The 21,947-nt window shown below is 35.5% G+C and overlaps 4 protein-coding genes across 6 annotated transcripts; 3 read left to right on the top strand and 1 right to left on the bottom strand.

The window, feature by feature from the left end:
- The first annotated feature begins 1,967 nt into the window (after nucleotides 1-1,967).
- LOC145567327 (uncharacterized) lies at nucleotides 1,968-10,016 on the top strand. Of its 2 annotated transcripts, XM_081626587.1 has the most exons (4): nucleotides 1,998-2,019; nucleotides 2,113-4,694; nucleotides 5,311-7,278; nucleotides 9,386-10,016. In XM_081626587.1, exon 2 carries the CDS (start codon nucleotides 2,300-2,302, stop codon nucleotides 4,340-4,342), a length of 2,043 nt encoding a protein of 680 aa, XP_081482713.1. In that variant the 5' UTR covers nucleotides 1,998-2,019; nucleotides 2,113-2,299; the 3' UTR covers nucleotides 4,343-4,694; nucleotides 5,311-7,278; nucleotides 9,386-10,016. The 2 variants fall into 2 exon arrangements, with proteins under 2 accessions (XP_081482712.1, XP_081482713.1); XM_081626586.1 differs by having other exon boundaries at nucleotides 1,968-4,694.
- Nucleotides 5,405-6,592, top strand: LOC145566212 (putative pentatricopeptide repeat-containing protein At1g74400). The gene has a single exon (XM_081625702.1). It carries the CDS (start codon nucleotides 5,405-5,407, stop codon nucleotides 6,590-6,592), a length of 1,188 nt encoding a protein of 395 aa, XP_081481828.1.
- A 766-nt stretch (nucleotides 10,017-10,782) lies between the features above and the next one.
- LOC145567326 (NEP1-interacting protein-like 2) lies at nucleotides 10,783-13,781 on the top strand. Its single transcript, XM_081626585.1, has 5 exons — nucleotides 10,783-11,187; nucleotides 12,205-12,380; nucleotides 12,829-12,912; nucleotides 13,141-13,299; nucleotides 13,440-13,781. Exons 1-5 carry the CDS (start codon nucleotides 11,073-11,075, stop codon nucleotides 13,584-13,586), a joined length of 681 nt encoding a protein of 226 aa, XP_081482711.1. The 5' UTR covers nucleotides 10,783-11,072; the 3' UTR covers nucleotides 13,587-13,781.
- A 264-nt stretch (nucleotides 13,782-14,045) lies between these two features.
- LOC145567325 (ribulose-phosphate 3-epimerase, chloroplastic-like) lies at nucleotides 14,046-20,047 on the bottom strand. Of its 2 annotated transcripts, none has more exons than XM_081626582.1 (10): nucleotides 19,761-20,047; nucleotides 18,524-18,635; nucleotides 18,204-18,344; nucleotides 18,011-18,124; nucleotides 16,643-16,721; nucleotides 16,254-16,363; nucleotides 16,115-16,171; nucleotides 15,283-15,352; nucleotides 15,088-15,197; nucleotides 14,046-14,280 (listed from the first exon to the last, which is right to left on the bottom strand). In XM_081626582.1, exons 1-9 carry the CDS (start codon nucleotides 19,880-19,882, stop codon nucleotides 15,148-15,150), a joined length of 855 nt encoding a protein of 284 aa, XP_081482708.1. In that variant the 5' UTR covers nucleotides 19,883-20,047; the 3' UTR covers nucleotides 14,046-14,280; nucleotides 15,088-15,147. The 2 variants fall into 2 exon arrangements, with proteins under 2 accessions (XP_081482708.1, XP_081482709.1); XM_081626583.1 differs by having other exon boundaries at nucleotides 14,046-14,266.
- Nucleotides 20,048-21,947: the final 1,900 nt, after the last annotated feature.

Below are 21,947 nucleotides of genomic sequence, written 5' to 3'. Positions count from 1 at the left end.
AAAGAATAATTACTAGGGAGTAGCATCGAGCTCTCAATGATAGAGTAATAAAGTTATGCTCATTTGTGTTGAGGTATGATTTATGTGATACCAAAGTCTTAATTAATTGTCATCCGAGTAATATGAAAGTATGGATAGAATTATGGGGAGTATGGAAAGAGTTACAAGACGTTAAAGGCTTTTAGGTTATGCCTCTTTTGTAAATCACTCTTTGGATGGCCTAAGGACTGAACCATTTCTTAAGGCTGCTTCATTCTTCGAACAAATAATGATTTGTGATATGGAGGTCATTCCATAGGTGTTGCCTAGTGGGGATAACATAGAATGTGATGTTGAAAGTCCTATTAGTAGGGATTCTCCACTAATGTATGTCGGATGTAATGGTTCCTAAAGATTTGAACAATGAGTCTATTACGAAGTCGTTACCAGCAGGATAATGGTTCATCTCTTTAGATTACATCCTCTAATTTGTAGCGTCTTATGCATGGTGATGTGCTTAGTTTTGCCGAGGTCTCAATTCCTTCGATCCCTCCTTTTCGTGGTTCGATGCACCAAGGGATCCCTCTCAAAAGGTCTTATAACAGATCATGTTTTCAAAAGAGTTGATCAAGACATCGACATTTCCAGTTAGTCCTCCAAAAGGGGCAACTTCTTAGGGGTTTGTAGATAATCTTTAGGGTCCTAAAAACTAAGTTCCACCTTGTCATCAAGGCTCAAGATTTCTTCTTGCTTGAATCAGAGAGTTTATTTTTGCAGGTTGCAGGGTGGATCATTTGGGCTTCAAGCAATGTCCAACTGTGAAGTGTGCAGTGTGCAAGCATTGGTCATTTCCAGGTCTTTAATACTTAATGTAGTTGTCACGTGTGTTTTGTTGTATTGTTGTTTCTGTTATATGTTTTTTTTGTTAAAAAAAAAAAAAACCCAACTACTACCCTCACGCCAAAGTAATATAGTCAAACCTTCTTTGAACTTGCTCCCATGAAATATGTTCTCTGACATTATCATCCCAACACTCATTACTCCCTTATATATGTCTCTAAATCCAGGCGGACCATTATAATAAACGAATGGAGTAAGATCATGTTCACTTCATCTTAAAAAAGTAATAAATACTTGCACCATTTCCTTATTTAGAAATGTTTTACAATATTTAATTCATTTCTCTCACATAGTGGACCCAACATAAATAATATTTTATTAATTTCATATTCTCTCTCGTCCAATTCTTTCAACTACTTTTTCTTTTTACAATTTTTTATTCTTCCCCTTACCCCACTACCTCCATATTTTATTATTTTCTCCAAATTCTCCAACAACTCCGCGCAAAGAGAAATGGAGCAAGTATTTAAAAACAGAGGGAGTATCAGTAAAACTAATTTGAATTCAGTAAATATAAGTTCATTTCAATAAATATAAGTTCAGTTCAGTAAAAATAATTTCAGTTCAGTAAAAACCAGTAATTGTAAAGAAGAAATATGATAGAGAATCATTAAAAATCATTTCAGTTCAGCAAAAGTAATTTCAGTTCAGTAAAAGTAAGTTTAGATTAGTAAAAATAACTCCAGTTCAGAAAAAAATAAGGTGAAGCAAACGGGACCTAAGTTTAATTTAGTAAAAAGTAGAAACTTTAGAGAAGAAATATAGTATAGAATCTTGCAAAAATAATTTCAATTGGTTCAAAATTATTTTAGTTCAATAAAACTAATTTTAGTTCTTTCAAAAAAAAAAGAAAAAAAAATCATTTGAATAAAAAAAATTTAAATTAAGCAAACATAATTTCAATTCAGAAAAAAATAATCTTATAATCCATTCTTTTAGTGTTTAGAATGGGTGAAAATTAATCCCAAAATTATCTGAAAAGGAAAGGAAAACTCTAACCACTTGAGCTATTCCTTATTATCGATAATTTTATATTTCGTATTACTTTCGTATTAGATTAGTTCCTTACCTTGGGTTCTCTTGTTCGAGCAGTCCTAGTTTCTCCGGCGGCATCATCTACCATCTATTTGCAGCAACCCGGTATTTTCTCTCTCCTCCACTCATCCCTTCTTCTCTCTACTTATTCTTCCTGGTTTCGAATCTTAACCCTATTTATTCCTCTAATTTTTTCAGACTAAACATTTAATTTCCTTACTTCAAATCCCCAAATCCTCCCTTCTAAATTTTGTTGAGGTAATTTCTCACTTGCCCACCTTTTTCTTAACAATGTACATAAAAACCCAGATATTTGATTGATCAAAGCTTAGAAATTTAATGCATTAATTGGGTAATTTGAGTGTTTTTTAGTTAATTTGAGCAAATGTTGAGGGTTTATTCACCAAAGAAAACAATTTTTTGTTGTTTAAAGAGATCTTTAGCATGTTTAAGTATGAGCAATTTTTCTTCAACTACTTCATCGAATGATTATATGTCTAAGGTCATTGATAGGATACTTGGTAGTAAAACCCCTGATCAAGCACTGAGCTACTTCAATTCAGTTTCGATGTCGATTGATGTAGCAAAGAATCGCCGAGCTCATTCGGCAATTGTTCATGTTTTAAGCAAGGCTAAATGGTACTTGCAGGCAAGGTGTTTGTTAAAATGCCTCATCCAAGATCTTCTCTTGATTTGCCCACCTTCCCGTGTTTGTTCCATTGTTTTTAAGGACTTGAGTCGGGTTGGTGAGTCTAAATTTGATAAAAATGTGTTTGGAGTGTTAATGATTGCATTATCTGAAATGGGTCTTATAGATCAAGCCATTTGGGTATATTATAAGATTGAAGAATTGCCTTCAATTCAGGCTTGTAATGCACTTTTGAATGGGTTAGTTAAGGCGGGTAGGTTTGATTCGGTTTGGAGAACTTATGACAAGATGATTGAGAAAGGGATGGTTACTACTGTTGTTACGTATGGTACTTTGATTGGTGCTTGTTGTGGTGAAGGGGACATTGAGAAATCACGAGTGTTGTTTGATGAAATGGTTGGGAAAGGGTTCAGACCAACAGTTGTTATCTTTACGACTTTGATTCATGGTTTGTGTAATAAGGATAGGTTGTCAGAAGCGGAAGATTTATTTAGGGTAATGAAAGATACTGATGTAATTCCCAGTTTATACACTTACAATGTTTTGATGGATGGACACTGTAAAATAGGCAACTTGCCACATGCCATGGGACTATATAGGGAATTGCTTAGCCGTAACTTGGTGCCTAATGTTGTTACATTTGGAATTTTAGTTGATGGTTTTTGCAAAAATGGTAGAGTGGAGACTGCAAGAAGCCTCTTCCCTTGTATGATGAAGGCTGGTATTCCTCCTAATGTATTTGTATACAATAGTTTGATGGATGGGCTCTGTAAGGCTGGAAATCTCACCGAAGCTCTGGCTATGTATGGTGAGATGGAAACTTTTTGTATCCCTTCAGATGTTTTTACTTGTAGTATTCTCATAAAGGGTTTATCTGTAGTAGGTAGGGTGAAAGAAGCAGATGATCTACTTTTAAAAATGAAAGATGAAGGAATTCTTGTGAATTCTGTGACATACAACTCTCTTATTGGTGGACACTGCAAACAAGGCAACATGGAGAAAGCTCTGGAACTATGCTCACAGATGATAGAAGAAGGTATAGAACCTAATGCTATCACCTTCTCTACACTCATACATGGATACTGTCAAAAAGGGAATGTGGATGCTGCAAAGGGCATATACTCAGAGATGATAATCAAAGGAATTTTGCCTGATGTTGTGACCTATACAGATTTAATCAATGGGTTTTTCAAAAATGCTGACACAGAGGGTGCTCTTGGCATGTATAAAGAAATGCAGGAGGAAGGGCTCATCCCTAATGGTTTCACAATTAGTTGCCTCATTGATGGGTTGTGCAAAGATGGACGTCTTAATGATGCATCCAAATTTTTTTTAAAGGGTACTATTTCTGTACATTGTGAAGGCACTCAAAATCATTGTGAGAAAAGAACAAGTCCTTTTAATCATGTAGCATATACGGCTCTTATACAAGGTCTGTGTAAAGAAGGAAGAGTGCTTAGAGCTAGTAAATTTTTCTCAGATATGAGAAATCTTGGTTTAAAAGCTGATGTAATTACTTACATGATCATTATTAAGGGCCATGCCCGAGCTCTGCATGTCCAAAATTTATTGATGTTGCAGGCAGATATGTTCAAATTAGGCTTCTTGCCTGACACAATCATATACCCAATCCTACACAAGGCTTACCAAGAAATCGGGGATGTCGAATCAGCTTTGAAGTGCTTTGAGGATATACTTGGCTTAGGTGCTGCATGGTCCAAGCAGATGTTTCCCAAACAGTTGGGAGGCACTTTGTTATTTGTTAATGTTGATTCGTGAAATTGGCAATGTACAAAGAAATACTTGTATACGGAAGTCTGCCAGATTCTCGCTAGGATATATGGTGAAGTACACTTTTTTTAGGCTTCTATCAGCTGAGATTTGCACGTGTATCATGGGAGGGGAAGCCTAAAATACAAGAAGTCCTTTTGTCAATTGATGTTATTTTTGTGTCCATCTTCTACAGATCAGAATAGAAAAGGCCAACTGTTGAAGAAGATGGTGTTCCACCCTTCTTTTTGACCAGGATCTCAGATGTATAACATGTGATTAGATTCCCGACTGTCTTGGGTGAAGTTTCTTACCCTCATGTCATAAGAGACACTGAGACAGGATAACCAAAATTTACTGGGTGAGAAAATAAGTTCCTGTTGTACTCAATACTGTTTGCATTGGCTATTTTTAAGTTCAATTATACATGAATCCCCCCCCCCCAAAAAAAAAAAAAAAACGGAAACAATATTGTTTTTGCTTTGCTAATATGGTATGGTAAATACTACTTATGTTAATTGCTACCAGTAGTTTGAATATTGGTTCAATGTTTTTTTTTTTTTTTAAAAAAAAAAAACAAAAATTGTGTAGATTTCCAAAAATGAAAGAGAATAAGTTGGTGCATTGGTGAACTAGTTTAGCGTCTCTGACTTTCACTGGTGGTGCTTGCCCTGCTTGGTGCTCAAGTTTTCAATCTAAAATCTTGTGAGACTGAATGATTATACTTATTTCTGACTGTATTAGTTTTCTAGTGTTTTTTGGAAAAGTTATGGTCAAGTGTTGCAGAAGTTCCTCTAGTTACATGGAACCATGAAATTTGGCTCTTCATGATCTTGTTGAGGAGTTAATCATCGTATTGCCTTGTATCCTTGCTCTTCAATTTTATTTTTGGAATCTTATGGAGTTATGGCTAGTTTTCTAGTTGTTAATGGATAATTTATTTGATTGCTTATTGTTGTGCATTCATGTTTGAACAGGTCTTTCTTATATTGTCTGTCAAGTAAAGCTGCAAGTTCATAGCATGTGAAAGAATAGCAAGGCCAGAATTTTTGTGCAGTGAGTATGATATATATGAATAGAGTCTCATCAATCCGTAAGGTGGTAAATTCTTCATTCACAAGTAGTCAACCCAGATCTAAGCTCCAAGATTTGCTCAGACCACCTAAAGCAAATCAAACGCTTAAAAAATATCTCGAGACACATTCTGCTACAAGAGCTATAGTATTCTTCAGAGAACTTTGGAGGCAAAATCCATCTGCTGTGGACAGCTACTCATCTTTGTATGTTCTCAAGGCTTGTACTCAAGAGTCCTTAATAGTTGAGGGACGTCAATTGCATGCCACCGTCAAGAAAGTGGGCTTTGAATCTGTGATATTTCTCCAGACATGTTTGATAGAATTGTACTCAAAGATGGGGGATGTTGGTTGTTCTCATCGTATATTTGATGAAGTGTGCTGCAAAAATGCAATCTGCTGGACTTCTTTGATTACTGCGTACATCGATAACATGGCTAGTGAAGCCCTTGCAATATTCAAGCAGATGCTGATAAGCAAATTTGAGCCCGATCAAGTTACACTGACTGTTGCTCTAGCTTCATGTGCAGATCTTGGTGCATTGTCCATAGGGGAGCAGATTCATGCTTATACTTATCGTAAACATGGGCTCAAAATTGATCTCTGCCTCTATAATGCTCTCATTGATATGTATGTCAAGTGTGGACAGATAAGAGCTGCACGCAGATTATTTTGCATCTCTGGGAAAAAAGATGTATTTACATGGACTTCTATGATTGTTGGGCATGCACTACATGGGCAGTCTCTTGAGGCTCTTGGTATGTTTGCACGAATGAAACAAATTAGAAGTTCTGACAAGTGCAGCAAATCATTTGTGCTTCCCAACGATGTTACTTTCTTGGGAGTTCTTATGGCTTGTAGTCATGGTGGGATGGTAATGGAAGGTAAGCAGTATTTCAAAAGCATGATGGAAGACTATGGGCTATGGCCAAGGCTAGCTCATCTTGGCTGCATGGTAGACCTTTTTTGCAGAGCTGGGCTCTTGGAGGAGGCTTATGATTTTATATCGGGAACGCTAGTTCAGCCAAATGCACTGATGTGGAGGATTTTGCTAGGAGCATGTTGTAATCATGGTAATATTGAACTTGGTGCAAAGGTTCGGTTGCAGCTATTGAACTTGGATCCAACACATGTTGGTGATGATGTTACCTTGTCAAACATGTATGCTGGAAGGGGGCTTTGGTAAGAAAAAATGATGGTAAGAGATCGCATAGAGTGTCGCCGGATGCCTGGTTGCAGTTCAGTTGAGGTGGCAAGTGAGGTGAATGAGTTTGTTGCCGGAGACACTCACCATCCCCTGAAAGCTGAGATATATAATGTCCTTGAACACTTGATGGGAATAGTCAGAAGTTCTGATCATATTCCAGATCCATCCGACATCAGTAACTATTGAATAATACAAATCATTTATCATCAAACAATGACACTATGAAAGTATGGGAAAATGGACGAATGTTTAAACTGTTTTCATTTTGCCCTTCTTTGTGTGGATGCTGATATCTTGGCTTAAAGTGACCTCCAGGTCCTCAACAGGGCAACATTATTCTGCTTTCCTCTTGGTAACGGTACAGTGTGGCGTCACATCTTGGATATGAGTCATATGAGTCGTGGTCAAACCATTCTTGCAGTGTTACAATTTTCATTATTCTCAACCACTACTTTAAATTGTCAGAACCTTCTTCCCTGACAACTTGCTTTTTGCTTAATAATAGCTTCGACTGCCAAGTCTGCCATCATGAGCTCTCATGGCAGAACTTGAACAGTTGTTCAAGAAGGCATTAAGTTTTAAAAGGATTAATGCTGGGTGCTACACTGCTACTATGTCCTATGACCTTTCACGGCAAGATCTTGTGTGACTTCATTTAGAAAAAGGTGAAAATTTCTTACTCTCCCTGTCTTGTGAAAGTGTCTTTTTATGTTTTATTTTGATGTCCTCTTTATTTGTCTTATTCGTGTAAATGTGATGGCCTTTTCCTGATCCCATCATACTATTAACATTATTGATCAAATTCCCTCTATTAATTACTTTGTACTAGTTAATACAAATCAATCAATCAAAGCCTTAATCCCAAAAGTGGGGTCGGCTAACATGAACCAAATTTGATTATTCCGTGTAGTCATCAACATAAATCTTTCTCCTCCATCCCTTACGATCCAAAACTTCATCCTCACGTAAATCCATGCACTTCATATCCTTCCTCACTCCTTCCAACCAAGTCATCTTTGGTCTCCCTCTTCCTCGTTTAATCCCTCCATGGTCCCACTCTTCCACTCTTCGCACCGGTGCACCCTCGGGTCTCCGTCTTACATGTCCAAACCAACGCAGACGATTTTCCCTTAATTTATCTACAATGCCCGCCACACCTACTTTCTTGCGAATAACCTCATTTCTGATTCTATCTCTTAAAGTGTTTCCACACATCCACCTTAACATGCGCATTTCCGTAACCTCCATCTTTTTAATATGCTCTTTCTTAGAAGCCCAACATTCTGTACCATAGAGCAACACTGGTCTTATGGCAGTCCTGTAGAATTTTCCCTTGAAATGCTGTTTCTGTAAATTTTCCCACCTTAGCCCAACATTTTGTACTAGTTAATACAAAGGCAACTGTAAATTTTTTTACTTGAAATGCTGTTTCTGCATAAATTTTGTTTCGGTGCTGATTTCACAAGTTATAACGTCTATGGATTGCCATATTGTTTATTCAGTGGGTTCTGTGAGTGTATAGCACTGTGTTCCGTAAGATTATGTTACGGTTGTTTGTAAGGATGTTGCACTCTTAATCGTCTTAAACAGCTGCTCCTAGGAGTGTAGTGGTTAAAGCATACATAAGATAACCAGTCATAAGATAAACAGCTGCCCCTGGCATTAGCTGTCTTGGACTTCTTTCTTTTCACCCAAAAATAACTTATTGGAATTTCTTTTTGGATACTGTTTGAATTTATTGGAACTTATCTGAATTGTAGCCGTGAAATGAAGTTGGGTAGCCTGTATTTGGGCCATGCTTGGCAATTAGCATTACTTTATAAAACTTATTTGTTGTAAGGTGTAAAGAACAAAGCCTTTGAGTTGATTTTTTATTTTCCTTCAAAAATTTTATGATATTAGGAAACTTTCCCATGTCTTTCACTAAAAAAGCTTATGATGGCCGTATCGCCATAGTACAAGGTTTATACTGTAGCCATTTGTAAGGTTTATTCTTTATATTGTTTCACAATTCTAGAGTCTTACACTTATCTAATCATAGTCTGCACAAACTAAGGTGCAAAATGTAATACAAATCAAACCCGGAAAACAATATCCTTCGACTTTCTATCAGTTGTCTAATAGATGTATGTTGATTATGGAACTATTAATTAGGTAAAAAAACTCCCCCCCTCCCCATGTTCAGCTACCAACAGTTGTGCATTACAATTACTATAAGGTCTATAACACAAGGTTGCATAACCTCCATATTTTGTGCATTACTTGAAGTAGGTGGTCCTTGTGAGAGTTATGACACATAATTGGGTTTCAGCTACTTCCATTGCCCTTTTTCTACTTCCAGTTTCTGCCTTCATTCTTGCCTTTTTACCTTTACTTACCAGCTTCTGTCATAATGTGATAACAGAATTTGATATGCATGCAATTGCGAGTAGATTAAGATTCTAGGTGTACTTTACTGCTACTAGGGGGTGTTCTTTTTACTTGAATTTGTCTTATCTGAGTTTATATGAATTTATTGCATTTGTTAACTTGAACTTCTGTGGTCCTAATTATTGGAAACTTACGGAAAATTTTCCGAGGTTATTTATTTTAGGTGAAGAGAACATAGCCTATGACGTAATTGCGTTCACTATATTCCATAAATCAGAAATTTACTGAGAAAATATTGTCAGTTTCTCATTGCTCAGTAGACCAAATTTCCATCCATTACTGTACACAAAGTAGTAGCAATTTCACTATCATCCTCAATCTGTTGTGTTCCTTGTCAAATAGGTCTAGATGATGGAGATCAAAGGTCCTAGGGTGCAACAGTTCCATACAAAGGTAGAATGTGATTACTCTGGCTGTATGAAAAACAGTGCAGGATTCAGCTGGTTGAAAGGAGGGTGCCAAGAGGCGTTAATGGCCAGATCAGCAGGATTTCATGTCTGCCGATTTGGGTAGTGCATGCATCAGTCATCTTTAGTACTGGTTTTGTATTTTTATTCCATAGCCATATATTCCCCTCCCCCTCCTGTGAGACCTTTTTTCGGAGGGAGGAGAGGAGGTTTGCTGGCAGTGGTGATGGATGTTGGAGTATAAAATTAGATTCTTGCAAACTTATGCTAATTATTGAGATGATTAATTCACTATCATTTTGAATGCATTAGATTATATTAACTCTACTGGAGTTCTTTTCATTTTCCTTCTCTCTCTTCCCCCCTTCCCCAAGGTAAAAGGGAAGATCCAACCATGAGCTGCGGTCCAGGTACTAGGTCAATTTGAGTGAACTCAACTTGAAACTTAAGCTCAACTTGAGACCTTGATGAACAACTTGCTGTAAAAACCTCATGAGCATAATTTTAATATATTAGTGTTGTACATATTTTTTTTTTTTTTTTTTTGAACTCCATGTTACTGCTCAAGTTTGAGACAATTTGAATTGAAATTTAAACTGAAAAGAGAGAGCACAATAATATTAGGAGTCGAAAATCAATGACATTAAAGAGCAGCTGTGAGCCTGTGATATCATAAACAAAGTAGGCCACGATGTCCGCCGCTTATTTTGCCTTCTGAAAACGATATTGGTTTACAGGGTCCGTGCAAAATAAATGAGATTCGATTACAAGTCATTTATATTGTTGAAATCGACCCTAAGATCTCGATTAATGAAAATGATTACACAAATTATCTGTCTTGATTAATAATTACACATACTCCCTCCGTCCCCAAATGATAGTCCCTTATGGGCAAAAATCACGGGAATTAAGAAACTTAAATAAAAGTAGTAAAATTACATTGGAAATATAAATTTACATTGGGTATGTAAAATAGTAGAGAGAGAAAGTAATAAAAGTACATTGAAAAACAAAATTTACATTGAAAAGTTAAATTTGCACAAATATTGTTGCAATTGGAGAGAATTTTGATAAAAAAATTGATATTAATGGTACTTGAAAAAAGCAAATGGGACTATCAATTTGGGACTAAAAATATGCCATAAGGGACTATCATTTGGGGACGGAGGGAGTAAAATTAAAGGCGGTGATGTATACGAGATTCAATATCCAATCAAATACCCAAATACGGAATTAAGCAAGCAATTCAATCCAATTTCCTACCGAAAAGACTAAAAACTCGACTTTATTACATCATTCATCACAGTATCAACATAAATTTCGGGGTTGAATGAGTCATGTTCTGTGCGGTACCTTATTTAACAACAGCAACCTAAATTTATCAGCTTTTTAATGCTTCCTAAATTCTGTGGATCTGTAAAAAATAAACAAATAGGGCACCCCTAATTCGTACAAATGATAACTCAGTTATCATTATCTATGAATGTGGGTTCCACCATCACCCCACCTACACCTGTAGCTCTTTCCTCGTTTTTCTCTCTCTTTCAGTCTCAGATTTGAGGGTTTTTCTGGGAATTCTGAATTGGGTCCAACGACTCTTTCACTGACACCTAATCTTAAAAATGGAGGATTTTGGAGATGGGTTTTTTGAATCTACTGATGTTGGAGTTTATGAATATATTCCCAAGTTTATTGGTGGTGCTGTTACTGGTGCTCTCACTGGTGTTTTTGCTCTTGGTATTTATCTTCATTTCTCTCTTTAAAAATTATTTTTTTTCTGAAATTAAAAAAAAAAAAAAGAAAAAAAGATTCAGTCTTTTTGGGATTGTTTTGGATTGAAGTTTTGAGATTTTGATCTTTGTATGTTTTTAGCAGATCTGCTATGTTGATTGTACAAATTGATGTTCTAATGATGGGAGATGTGCTCTTTGATATCACTAAAATGATGTGTTGGTTGTGAATCTTGTGATTGTTGGAAGTCATATGTAGTTTGTAACTGTTGCATTAAGATTCAGTCAAAGATTTTGAGCTTTTATTTTATTTTTAACTGTTGCGCCTACAATGATTATGTTATTATAAAGACTGTTTATCGACAATAATTTATTGTAGTGAGCTAGTACTTGGTTTAATAACATATGGTTGGAAGGATCTTAAGTTGGGTTGATGAAATGATGATTGAACCTAAATTCGTGATTGGGACTTTGAGATATGATTTCTGTCTAAATCTAGTTGTCACATCGCTAAATTAAATTATACTTGTATTATACAATCATAATTCTTTTTGGCAGGGTGATTATTTTGCTTTGATTTCTTCCTTTCTGAGAATTTATGTTTTCCAAGGTCTACTGACCTGTTACCTACTTCTGATTTGCTGTGAAGTAACGATCTTATCGGAACATCTCTGCTGCCTTTGTAGTTGTAAATGTATGCACATGTAGCTCCCAACTTTATTACCTTGTACATTTGGGTGATTAGGCCATTTGGGTTATTGTTTGTTTTGCACTAAATTGTAATGAGTCCATGAAGTCTTCAAATTTTCATGACTTCCTGGAATACTGTGTGTACGTAGGAGTTTTAATGTTTGCTGCCCGTCTTATTTTTTGGTATTTGATTTTTATTTAACATTCTAAATATGTAACTTTCTTTTTCTTTGAGTGAGGGAATGGGCTGGAAAAAGGGTATGCGGATGAGAATATAGACGGCATGATGGCAATATGGTACCATTTTATATCTCTGATGTTTTGTATTCTGCAGCTGGTGCTTTTACAGGAGCCATTACTGGAGCTTTAGCTGGTAGAGCTTCTGATAATGGATTACTCAGAGGTGCAGGGTTGGGTGCTGTGGCAGGTGCTGTTCTTTCTGTAGAGGTTTTGGAGGCCTCTCGTGCTTATTGGTGTTCACAGCAATCTGGATCACTTAGTTCATCCATGGTTAGTATGCTGGGGCTCATCTGTTTCTTATGATATTTTGAAGACCTAACATGTATGCCTAAGATATTAAAAATATAGAAATCAGAAGCTCATACTTATATTTTATAAAGGCTACTGTATGTAAGGTTTTTCTGGACTACCATCAGGTTCTTGAAAATCATGTGTCATCTTTTGATTCCTTTTCTCAAATCTTAATTTCATAATACATTAGGTGAAATATGAATCTGGCCTATGTTTTTCACTTTATGCTGAGTTTGATTAATTCATTGATTCCGTGTGAATGCTGAAAAGACATCTTGTTTTCTAAATTGACTTCTCCTATTCCCAGTTACAAGATAAACAGAGATTTTTCTATGTTTTTATATCTATGTATAAGCTGGTGCACTTATTTTGTTGCTTTTTTTTATTTTATTTTTATTTTTTTTATTTAATTGCTCTTTGTTTTCAGGCTGATTTCATAGAGGAGCTACTCCATGGGAGATTTGTTGAGGAACAATTACCACCTGCGGTGCTTACTGGGTACTATTGGCAGGTAAATCATAGTGTTGTAAACTTATTTGATACATCAGTCTTTTTCTTGTATGTTGACAAAATTACTTAAGCTCATTCGAGATTATACCTAAGTAGCTATAGGATAAGCTAACTTTGCATCTAGCATGTACATCATCGTCCCTACTAATTAAATGTTTAAGAGATATGTTTGGCTTCAATTCGTCTTTTGTATAATTTGAAATTTATGAATTTCGTTGCAAACTTACAGGCAAGCATCGCCAACATTATATATGACGATGTTTATGATATTTATGGTGATGTTGCTGCGAGAGGGTTATCTAAGGATTCACTTAAGGAGTTGCCATGCCATGTGATATTGGATATTAACAGAGGAGCAGACAACATTTGCTGCACCATATGTTTGCAGGTCTATCTTTACTCAGTTTTACTTTAACTTTTCATGCTTTACCCCAATAATAATGAAAGATCCATCACAGTATGCATTATTCAAATACCAATTTTCCAGCAACAGAACAATGCTGATTGTAATTATAAACTTGTGCGTAGGAATTTGAAGTGGGAGATACGGCTAGGAGTTTGCCTCACTGCAGACACACGTTTCACCAAAATTGTGTGGATAAGTGGCTTGTGACACGGAGCTCCTGCCCTGTTTGTAGAAGGGATGTTAGAATTTGCTGTTCTGAATACTTCTAATGTATATATGAATTGTCAACTGTCGGATGATCGACAAACCTTTCTGCTGAGTTATGCGTAATTAGTTTTGTATATATTTAGTGAGCACTGAGTGAACCTAGAGAGCCTCCTTCCTCATCCGGAATGTAACCAAATTTTCTTCAGTATTGAGGAAGGAAGTGCTGGCAATTTGTAAGTTTTGCATTAGTTTACTTCCGGCTTGCTGTTGCTGCTAGTTCAAAATCATTTCTGCCCCTTTTATTGGTCGCCAAGTTTTCATAAATTTCTTATGAGAAAATCTGAATATATGTTCAGCCATCAAATTACAAGTGATTGGGTTGGAAACAATACTGTTCAAAATTGATACAGTTCAGATTGAATTGCTGCTTTTCCCTTTCATAGTTTCGTGTTAATTCTGTAAATAAGAAATGATTTGAAATCAAAAAACAAAAGTTGATGAACAACCGAGCATGCGAGTAATTGGGCTTAAGTTTTCATCTTATTGGTAGATACAATCCAAAATAACATTTGTACAGATGTTTATGAATTGATAATGTACCAAGAAATCTAGTATAAACGAGGCTTATGTAAAACAATACTATGTAACAGAGTTCTAATCTACAAGCACTCTTGCTGAACGTCATCTTCAAGCATTAATACCATGGTTCCAAACAGCTGCTGTATATATATCTGCTCGAGACCTAGAAATATGAAACTAATGAAAGTAATGTGAGAAGTACACTTGATTTTGATACACATTAAATTAACATCAAAACAGCTGGAGCATACGTGTGCTAATGTCTCTAAATCATATGAACCCAAGATGTTACATTTGATAACAACCCATACCGTGCCAGAATAAATGCCTTATATAGACTGTTTAATGAAACTCTCACAGCAGGACTCCATACCACAATCGGTTATGATACACATTAACATCAAAAGAATTAATAACTATGCTAATGTCCAAGTCTTATCAACTCTAGATGTTACATTTGATAACAATCCATAACATGCCAGATGCCACAATAGAAACCTTATAGACTGTTGTATATTTTTACGGAACTTATACAGGGACTCCATACCACGAATGCACATGCATCATACACAGATGGAAAGGGCAATGAGTCTTGGTAATCACTGCCCCACCGCCACCCCCCCCCCCCCCCCCCTCTTTAAAAAAAAAAAAAAAAAAAAAAAAAAAAAAAAAAAAAAAACCCTTCCTATTCTCTCTTTAAACTGGTGCAATCCCCCATTGAAATACTTTGACCAAGCTAGTTGATATCCACATTTCGCATGTCATCTTATTTTTTAAAAAAAATGTAATTGTACAGAGGCTCATTTTTTTCACACGGTTACCTTTTATTTAAAGGTGAAAAGAATGAAAAAGCAAAAGCCTTCCTTTAAAGGAAATTGGTCCATAGAACTAATTCATCAAATTATCCATCATCCAAACTGGATGTATTTGAACTAGCAAAGATCTTATGCTGGATATCTAAAATGAAATGAGAAGGGAACATACAGGAGATATTGTATTAGGAATCCAGGTCTTGATTGTCAACAAAATTTTACATTTGGAACCTCATACTGCAACAGGTTCTGGCCTTTTGCTGGTCTTAATCCCTTTTATAGCTGCACAAGATTCAATTCAAAATGTTAAGATGAAGCGATGCTAATTATAAAAATGAAAAATGTACAAGAGCGGTATATTAGATGCCTTCAGCATAATCTTTAGCTCCAAAGACCGCAGAACCAGCAACTAAAGCATTGGCTCCAGCCTCAATGACCTGCAGAATAAAGCAAAATCATTATGTTTGCCAAATCTAAGAAAATAACACCGGGATTCAATATGCAGATTGTAGTAGTGATTTTAGCAATAAAAAAAATTATACTCAAGGTCTCAAGCAAGAGAAAGTGTTACTGCAAATGAAAGAACAGAGACATGTTGGGGACTTGGGGGGCCTGCCATTGGGTTAGGTCACCTGTGACCTTACATGATGGGCCTTAGTTTGCCATGTGAAAATAAAAAAAACAAGGCGCTAAAAGTACCACTGTAGCTTTTAAAGACAGGCTCGCCTGGACTTGCACCATAATATATTCACATCTTTAACAGTTTCAAAGGTTCTTGAAATTCAATTGTTAAAAGTATAGCAATCTATCTGGCCTCTCATAGTGCCTATAATAACAATAGAAAAAAACAGCTAAAGTAGCTTCACATAACACAGTTGCAAGCATGCCAAGGCTTGTATTTAGTCAAGATGGGATGAAAATTGTAATGCATTTAATTGAAGCAAACTGTTAAAGGATCATCTCAACCAAAAGCTTAAGCTGATGGTTGAAGCCCAAGATTGGTTTATATACTCTATCACAAACAACCAACAACAGAAAATTTGGGTTTAGTTGTCTAAATTTCAGTTTGACAAGGAGCCAATTGAAATGTGCACTGCCCTCTTTTACTTGGCTCCTTAGATGACTTTTTCAATAGGTTTGCATTTATCTACAAACTTTTTAAGAAAATTAAACAAAATAAAATAGATAAATAAAATTACCTTGTATGCATTTGCTGGAGTAACTCCGCCATCAACCTCAATCCACGGGTTCACCCCCTGCCAATTATATGGGGATTTATGACAATTTTTTGACATCAAGCTATTTTTTTAAAGGAAAATGAAGAAACTTCACAAATACCTTCTCTACACACATTCTTCTTAGATCTGAGATTTTCTTCACTTGGCTCTCAATGAAGCTTTGTCCACCAAAACCAGGGTTTACGGACATTATTAAGACCAGATCAACCACTGTTATTAAGAATCATCTTGTAAGTTGTATTGCATAAAGAAAAATCCAAGTACATCCATCTAGTGTCCTGCTGAGGAAACTAAAATAAATTTGCAATCACATTTCAGGACACTGGACAGTTTCCAGGAAAATAAGAACAAGACAGCAAGAAGCTATACATACTCTCCCTGCCTTGTGATATCTCATTGATATAAGTATATAACACACCACTAAAAAGTCAATTCGTAAAGAATCAAGCTTGGACTTCAGTCCATTCCACCAACAGAATACTGACTTACCATCAAGCACGTATTCAATTGTACTTAGCGGGGTTGCAGGGTTTAAAACAACACCAGCTTTAGCGCCCAAACTCTTGATCTGAAGCGTATAAATTTAATTTAGAAACTGAAAGATTGGCTTTAAGGTATGTATTAAGAAAGATAATTGACAAAGAATATAATTTATTACAAGATTGACAATGTAATCTGGAAAATTCTAATTTGAGCACATTCACTCCTAGAATTATGCTCATTGGTGCTGGACCTGCAGATGCAATTGGGGGGGGGGGGGGGGGGGGGAATTGAGTGATAGTGATATACGAGCGAGATAGCCAAGGAAGTATTGTGTAGTGGTTGGAGACAACAGGACGAATAAACTTAGTTTCCCAATAATTTGCCTTGGTGTCACACAAGTTTTCTGTCTTATCCTAATTTTGGTGCAAATTTCTGAGAGCACATCTTGTCCATGGGGTTCATATAAGTAGCTAATACATCCAGTCAAGTATCAAAATTTAACTTCAGAGTTCTATAATCAACTGGATGATTAATTTATTAAAAACCTTCAGTAATTAATTCTGGCAAGCGTAAGATTGTCACAATTAACAGCTGCTTGGCACATTGTAAATTTTAGTCAGATTTTACAGAAGCTAAATCTCAGACCTTCTTCTAAGCCAAGTTCTTGAGAAAGGCTTTCCAAAAAACAAGTAACCCAAATTCCACAATGTCTTAGCTCCAAATCCCTTGAAGGAGAATACTAGAGGATAATACCATTATATAGGAATTTTTTTAAACAGAATTATGAAATCTCAACTGACTGAGGTCAGTGCCTTGATCAATACCCAATACATCTTTTAACCCTCCCAATTCTCAATTCTTCATTGAAGCATTCTTGCATGATTTGTACTTGCTCTTCCTCGTTGAGATTCCATCTAGCAAAACTTACCAGGTGGCTTAAGTGTAGGATTGTTTATTTTTGTTTGTACAGAATAAAACGTAAATTACCACCGATCAGCTTTTCCTTTTTTGGTACAAGCGGCCAAGTGCAACCCAATTGCAATCACATTCAAGGATCATTCTTCATCCAAGAAGAGAAATTAAGGTGCATTCTTCTTGTAGAAACCACATGTTTAAAGCCAGATAAAGCCACACCAACAAATGGGTTATTTTTAATGGGCATGGGAAGAGTGGACAAGTTCACATGGAATAGTGACACTTTAATCTGGGGTTACTCAAACCATCTTATTAAATAAAGATATCTTTAAGTTTTTGCATCTAGTAAGTGCCAAATAAAATTAATATAATAACATTATTTAGAAAATAAATTAATAAATAAAATGAAGAAGCATAAGCCTAGAAAGAAGATGCTTATCCAATATTCCAATAACTTACTTGATTTACTGTCCGATGTAAATGAATGGTGGATGACTGCTCACAGTGAACACTCACTATATCAGCACCAGCTTTGATGAAGTCTGGGACTCGCTGCTCTGGTTCTACAATCATCTACAAACAAATCAACTCCAAGTAAGCATAGTACCCAAAATGAATCATGAAAATGTGGTATGTCTGGAAGAGAAATTACCAGATGCACATCAAGTGGGAGATCTGTCACTGGCCGCAAAGCATCGACCACCAGAGGTCCAATAGTGATATTTGGAACAAAGCGACCATCCATTACATCAACATGGATCCAATCACAACCAGCCAATTCAACTGCTTTTACCTAGAAGTATTATAAGCAAGAAGTCAAGAACACATAACATCGGATACAATTGGCATTCCATAAATAACACTTAGGGAAGGTTCGTAAGAGAATACAATTGGCTAGAATGATAATAGGCAATCAAGCTATAAAGGCTATCTAAGTGCTTCTAGGTAATAAAAAAAGATAGAAATAAGTACCTGCTCACCCAGCTTTGAGAAGTTAGCTGAAAGAATTGATGGAGAAACAATGATGTCAGATTTAGAGAACTTGTCAACTCGAGATGCCTTCACAACAGTTTGAACTTTTCTCCTGTCACAACAAACATGGAAATTAAAAAGATTATAAATGGAATCTGTGTTTCACTATCACAATAATATACTTCACATGCCAAGCTTATACGCCTAATAGGACTATAGTAGTCTGGAGTCTGGACTACTTGAATATTCTAGGACAAACATATCCTCAAAGAAGCCAATACTATTTGTGAAAATAAAATTAAATTGTTGATCATGCACAGGAATATCATAGTTGTGCTTAGTTACACTTGGCAGTTTGTTTATTGTAGCGAAACAATGCAATTTTCTTTGCTTTTTCTTTCAATATGATAGAACTTTGAGGTGATTGAAATCTGCCCTTACACATAAAGAATTTATACAAATTTTACTTCTAACTCTGCATATATCAGGCTAGATAATAGTGCTTTGTTACTTCTATAGATCATCAATAGACACAAAGCAGCATATTAGTCATCAATTTCATCATCAATTCCATTACACCACCAATTTAATCATATATATACAAGGTCCTTTGAGAAGCAAGTCGGCACCAAGTCCTAGGAATTTGCCAAGAACTTAACAAAAGGATCTCCTAAGTTTTAGAAAAAATTCACCTTTGATCTCATTGAACTAACATTCAGTTAATCATACATGCAACATTGCACATTCCCCTTCTTGTTAGACCAAATTATGCAATTACCAGAGCAAATGGTTTTCATCCCCCAAATCCATCAAATCAAGATAACAATCTCCCAGTAAATATTTCCATTAAAAAAAAATTTAAAAAAATTCCCAAGCTCTTGACAAAACCTTTTTTAAGTGTCAATGCTCACACGATCAATTTCAAGTAAATGCAATAAATTCATTTGCTAACTAAACATTGATCTCGGAATTCATGACAAAATCATGCATCGATTAGTGTTATTAACACTTACTTAATGCTTAACGTTTCTTGTATCATAAGCAAACTTTTGAACTAGTCAATACTCAATAGCTACAACGTAAAAATTGGAGCATTTCAAACACCCATCAAACAAAATGGAGATAAATGCAGAATAATGCGCTCCATTTCAAATAAGTTCCTAATTTCTTGAAAAACCCATCAAAATAATAGTTCAAAAGAAAAAAACCCAGATGAAAGAAATCATAAAAATCATACCTAGTGAAGGTAATAGAATTGGGGTTAGAAGAAGAAGGTTGAATCTTGCGGATTTTAATACCCCCACAAAACCCATTGATCTGAGATTGAAGAGTTGATTGGCACAAAGAAGCAGTACTCATTCTGCAATTAATTCTTGGGGCTTTCTTGCTCTTTTCTTGTTCTTCTTAGTTTGAGCAAACAAAGGAGGGAAAATCAATGTAGCAGAGAAATTTGAGGAGAGATAATTGTTGGATTTTTGAGAGAAAGCTTTAAAGAGGGAGTGGCTTATCTAATCTGTAAAATTGAAATGGTTGGTTCTGTATTGCTGATGGGGTGATTGGGAGGGAAGAGGCCCACTCTTGGGGGTTGTTGAAAGGCATTGTTGGTTGATTTTATGTGCAAGACTTGTGGTGTTCATACGCCATCAAAAGGGAAACTTGGGGTGAAGTGGAGCTTGATCAAAGGATCTGTCGGGCTAGATACGGATTGAAAGTCGGGTTTGATTTTGGTCGGGTTTGAAAAGGATTTTTGAATTGTGATCAGGTAGGAGGGTTTAAAACTTTAATTTAGGAAAAGTGGGCTCAAATATTGATTTTGTGTCCTTGACAAATCATAAACACTTAAAATAGTGCGGTTTCTTCTAACACTTATTAAGGTGTGCCCTAACAAAAACGATATCTTGGTTTAATAAAAGTTAGAATAGCTTGTGGTAGCTAACAAAGGAATAACTTTGAATTAAAGTTATAATCGAGTTTCTTTTAAAAAAAAAATAAAAAGGTATAATCAAGTTGAAGTCAAAATAGTTCAAGATTTGTTTTGCTCCTCTTTTCTCCGTCACTTGATTTTTTTTAATATCAAATACTCCTTTCGTATTTTACGATTTGATTTTCGCCTTTGTCAATACAAGATTTTAATTAAGAACTAAATTTAACCCATCAACTTATGAATAGTGTCTAGATTCATGCAATTTAACATAAAAAAGAAAAAAAACAAATATTTTTTTTTAATACATAAGAATTATATTAATCATGGGCAAAAGCCTTGGCAATACAATTCGGATATAAACCTCACATTCTCACAATCAAACCAAAACAAAATGTACACATACCAAACGAACCAAGTATGGGATGCCATATGGTCTTTTGGAAGAGTAGAGAAGCTCATCACTTATGCCTCTAGGGTTAATTTTAGGTTTCAGACTAGAAGTTATTAGCATATTTAACTTTAACAAGTAATACATGTTTGATTCCAATTTAGAGATAAATTGAATCGAAGTAATAACTATTTCAAGCTTGTACAAATCCTATTCCCACGGTATTATGTTCCTCGCCTTCGATGAGTTAAGACCATCCCAGCTAGAGACAACTTACTTCACTTCTACATAAAATCTATAACAATCCATTTAGGCTAAGTTCTTAGTTTCTTACACCATTACCTAACTTCTTTTTAAATAGTGGGTAACTTCTTACTTTAACTATTTTTTCCAAAATAATTTTAAAATATCTATTCAACTTCCTATCCAAATAATAATAATAATAATAATAATAATAAACCTATCTAATTCCCAACGCTGACCCTTACCCAATGTAACTCACGGTTGCACATTGCCAAATTTCATTGGGCCGTCAAGTTCAAAAAATGAATATGATCATTAATTGCAGTTAATTATATGCATACTCAGTGTGGCTTAGTGGTTTGGTTTTAAAAGGTATTTGACAAAAGTTGACGGCCCTTTCAATTCCAATTCCCACTAGATTGATTTGATTTATCAACTTATATTCCTTATTTTCAACCACATTCAATCTTCGTAAATAAGTAACACTAAATAATGTTTTGTATCTACTAGAAATGTCATTTGGGTACTTAAGTTATACGAGTATTTATTCTTTTAATTTAATCCTCTGTAAAAGTGTTACTACCTCCATTTTATATTGGCCTTGTTTGACAATTGGCTGTTGGCTGCTGGCTGTTCCTCTTGGCTTGTTTGACCAGCTGTATGTATTGGCTTTTTATGTTGGCTGTTTGACTATTGGCTGTTAAAAAATATGTTTGGTAAAATTGGTTATTGATTGTTGGCTGTTTAGCGCTAAAATTACCTTTAAGGGCATTGATATGTTTTATTATCTTTCTAACAACAATAATGATTTTTTTTTTTAAACTTTTACTACCAAGTAGTATCACCGCTACTCCCTATTTTTTTTTATA

Source organism: Chenopodium album, chromosome 11 (genome assembly GCF_948465745.1).
Source record: "Chenopodium album chromosome 11, dcCheAlbu1.1, whole genome shotgun sequence".
Classification (NCBI taxonomy): domain Eukaryota; kingdom Viridiplantae; phylum Streptophyta; class Magnoliopsida; order Caryophyllales; family Amaranthaceae; genus Chenopodium; species Chenopodium album.
This window is presented reverse-complemented; position numbering and strand designations above follow the sequence as displayed.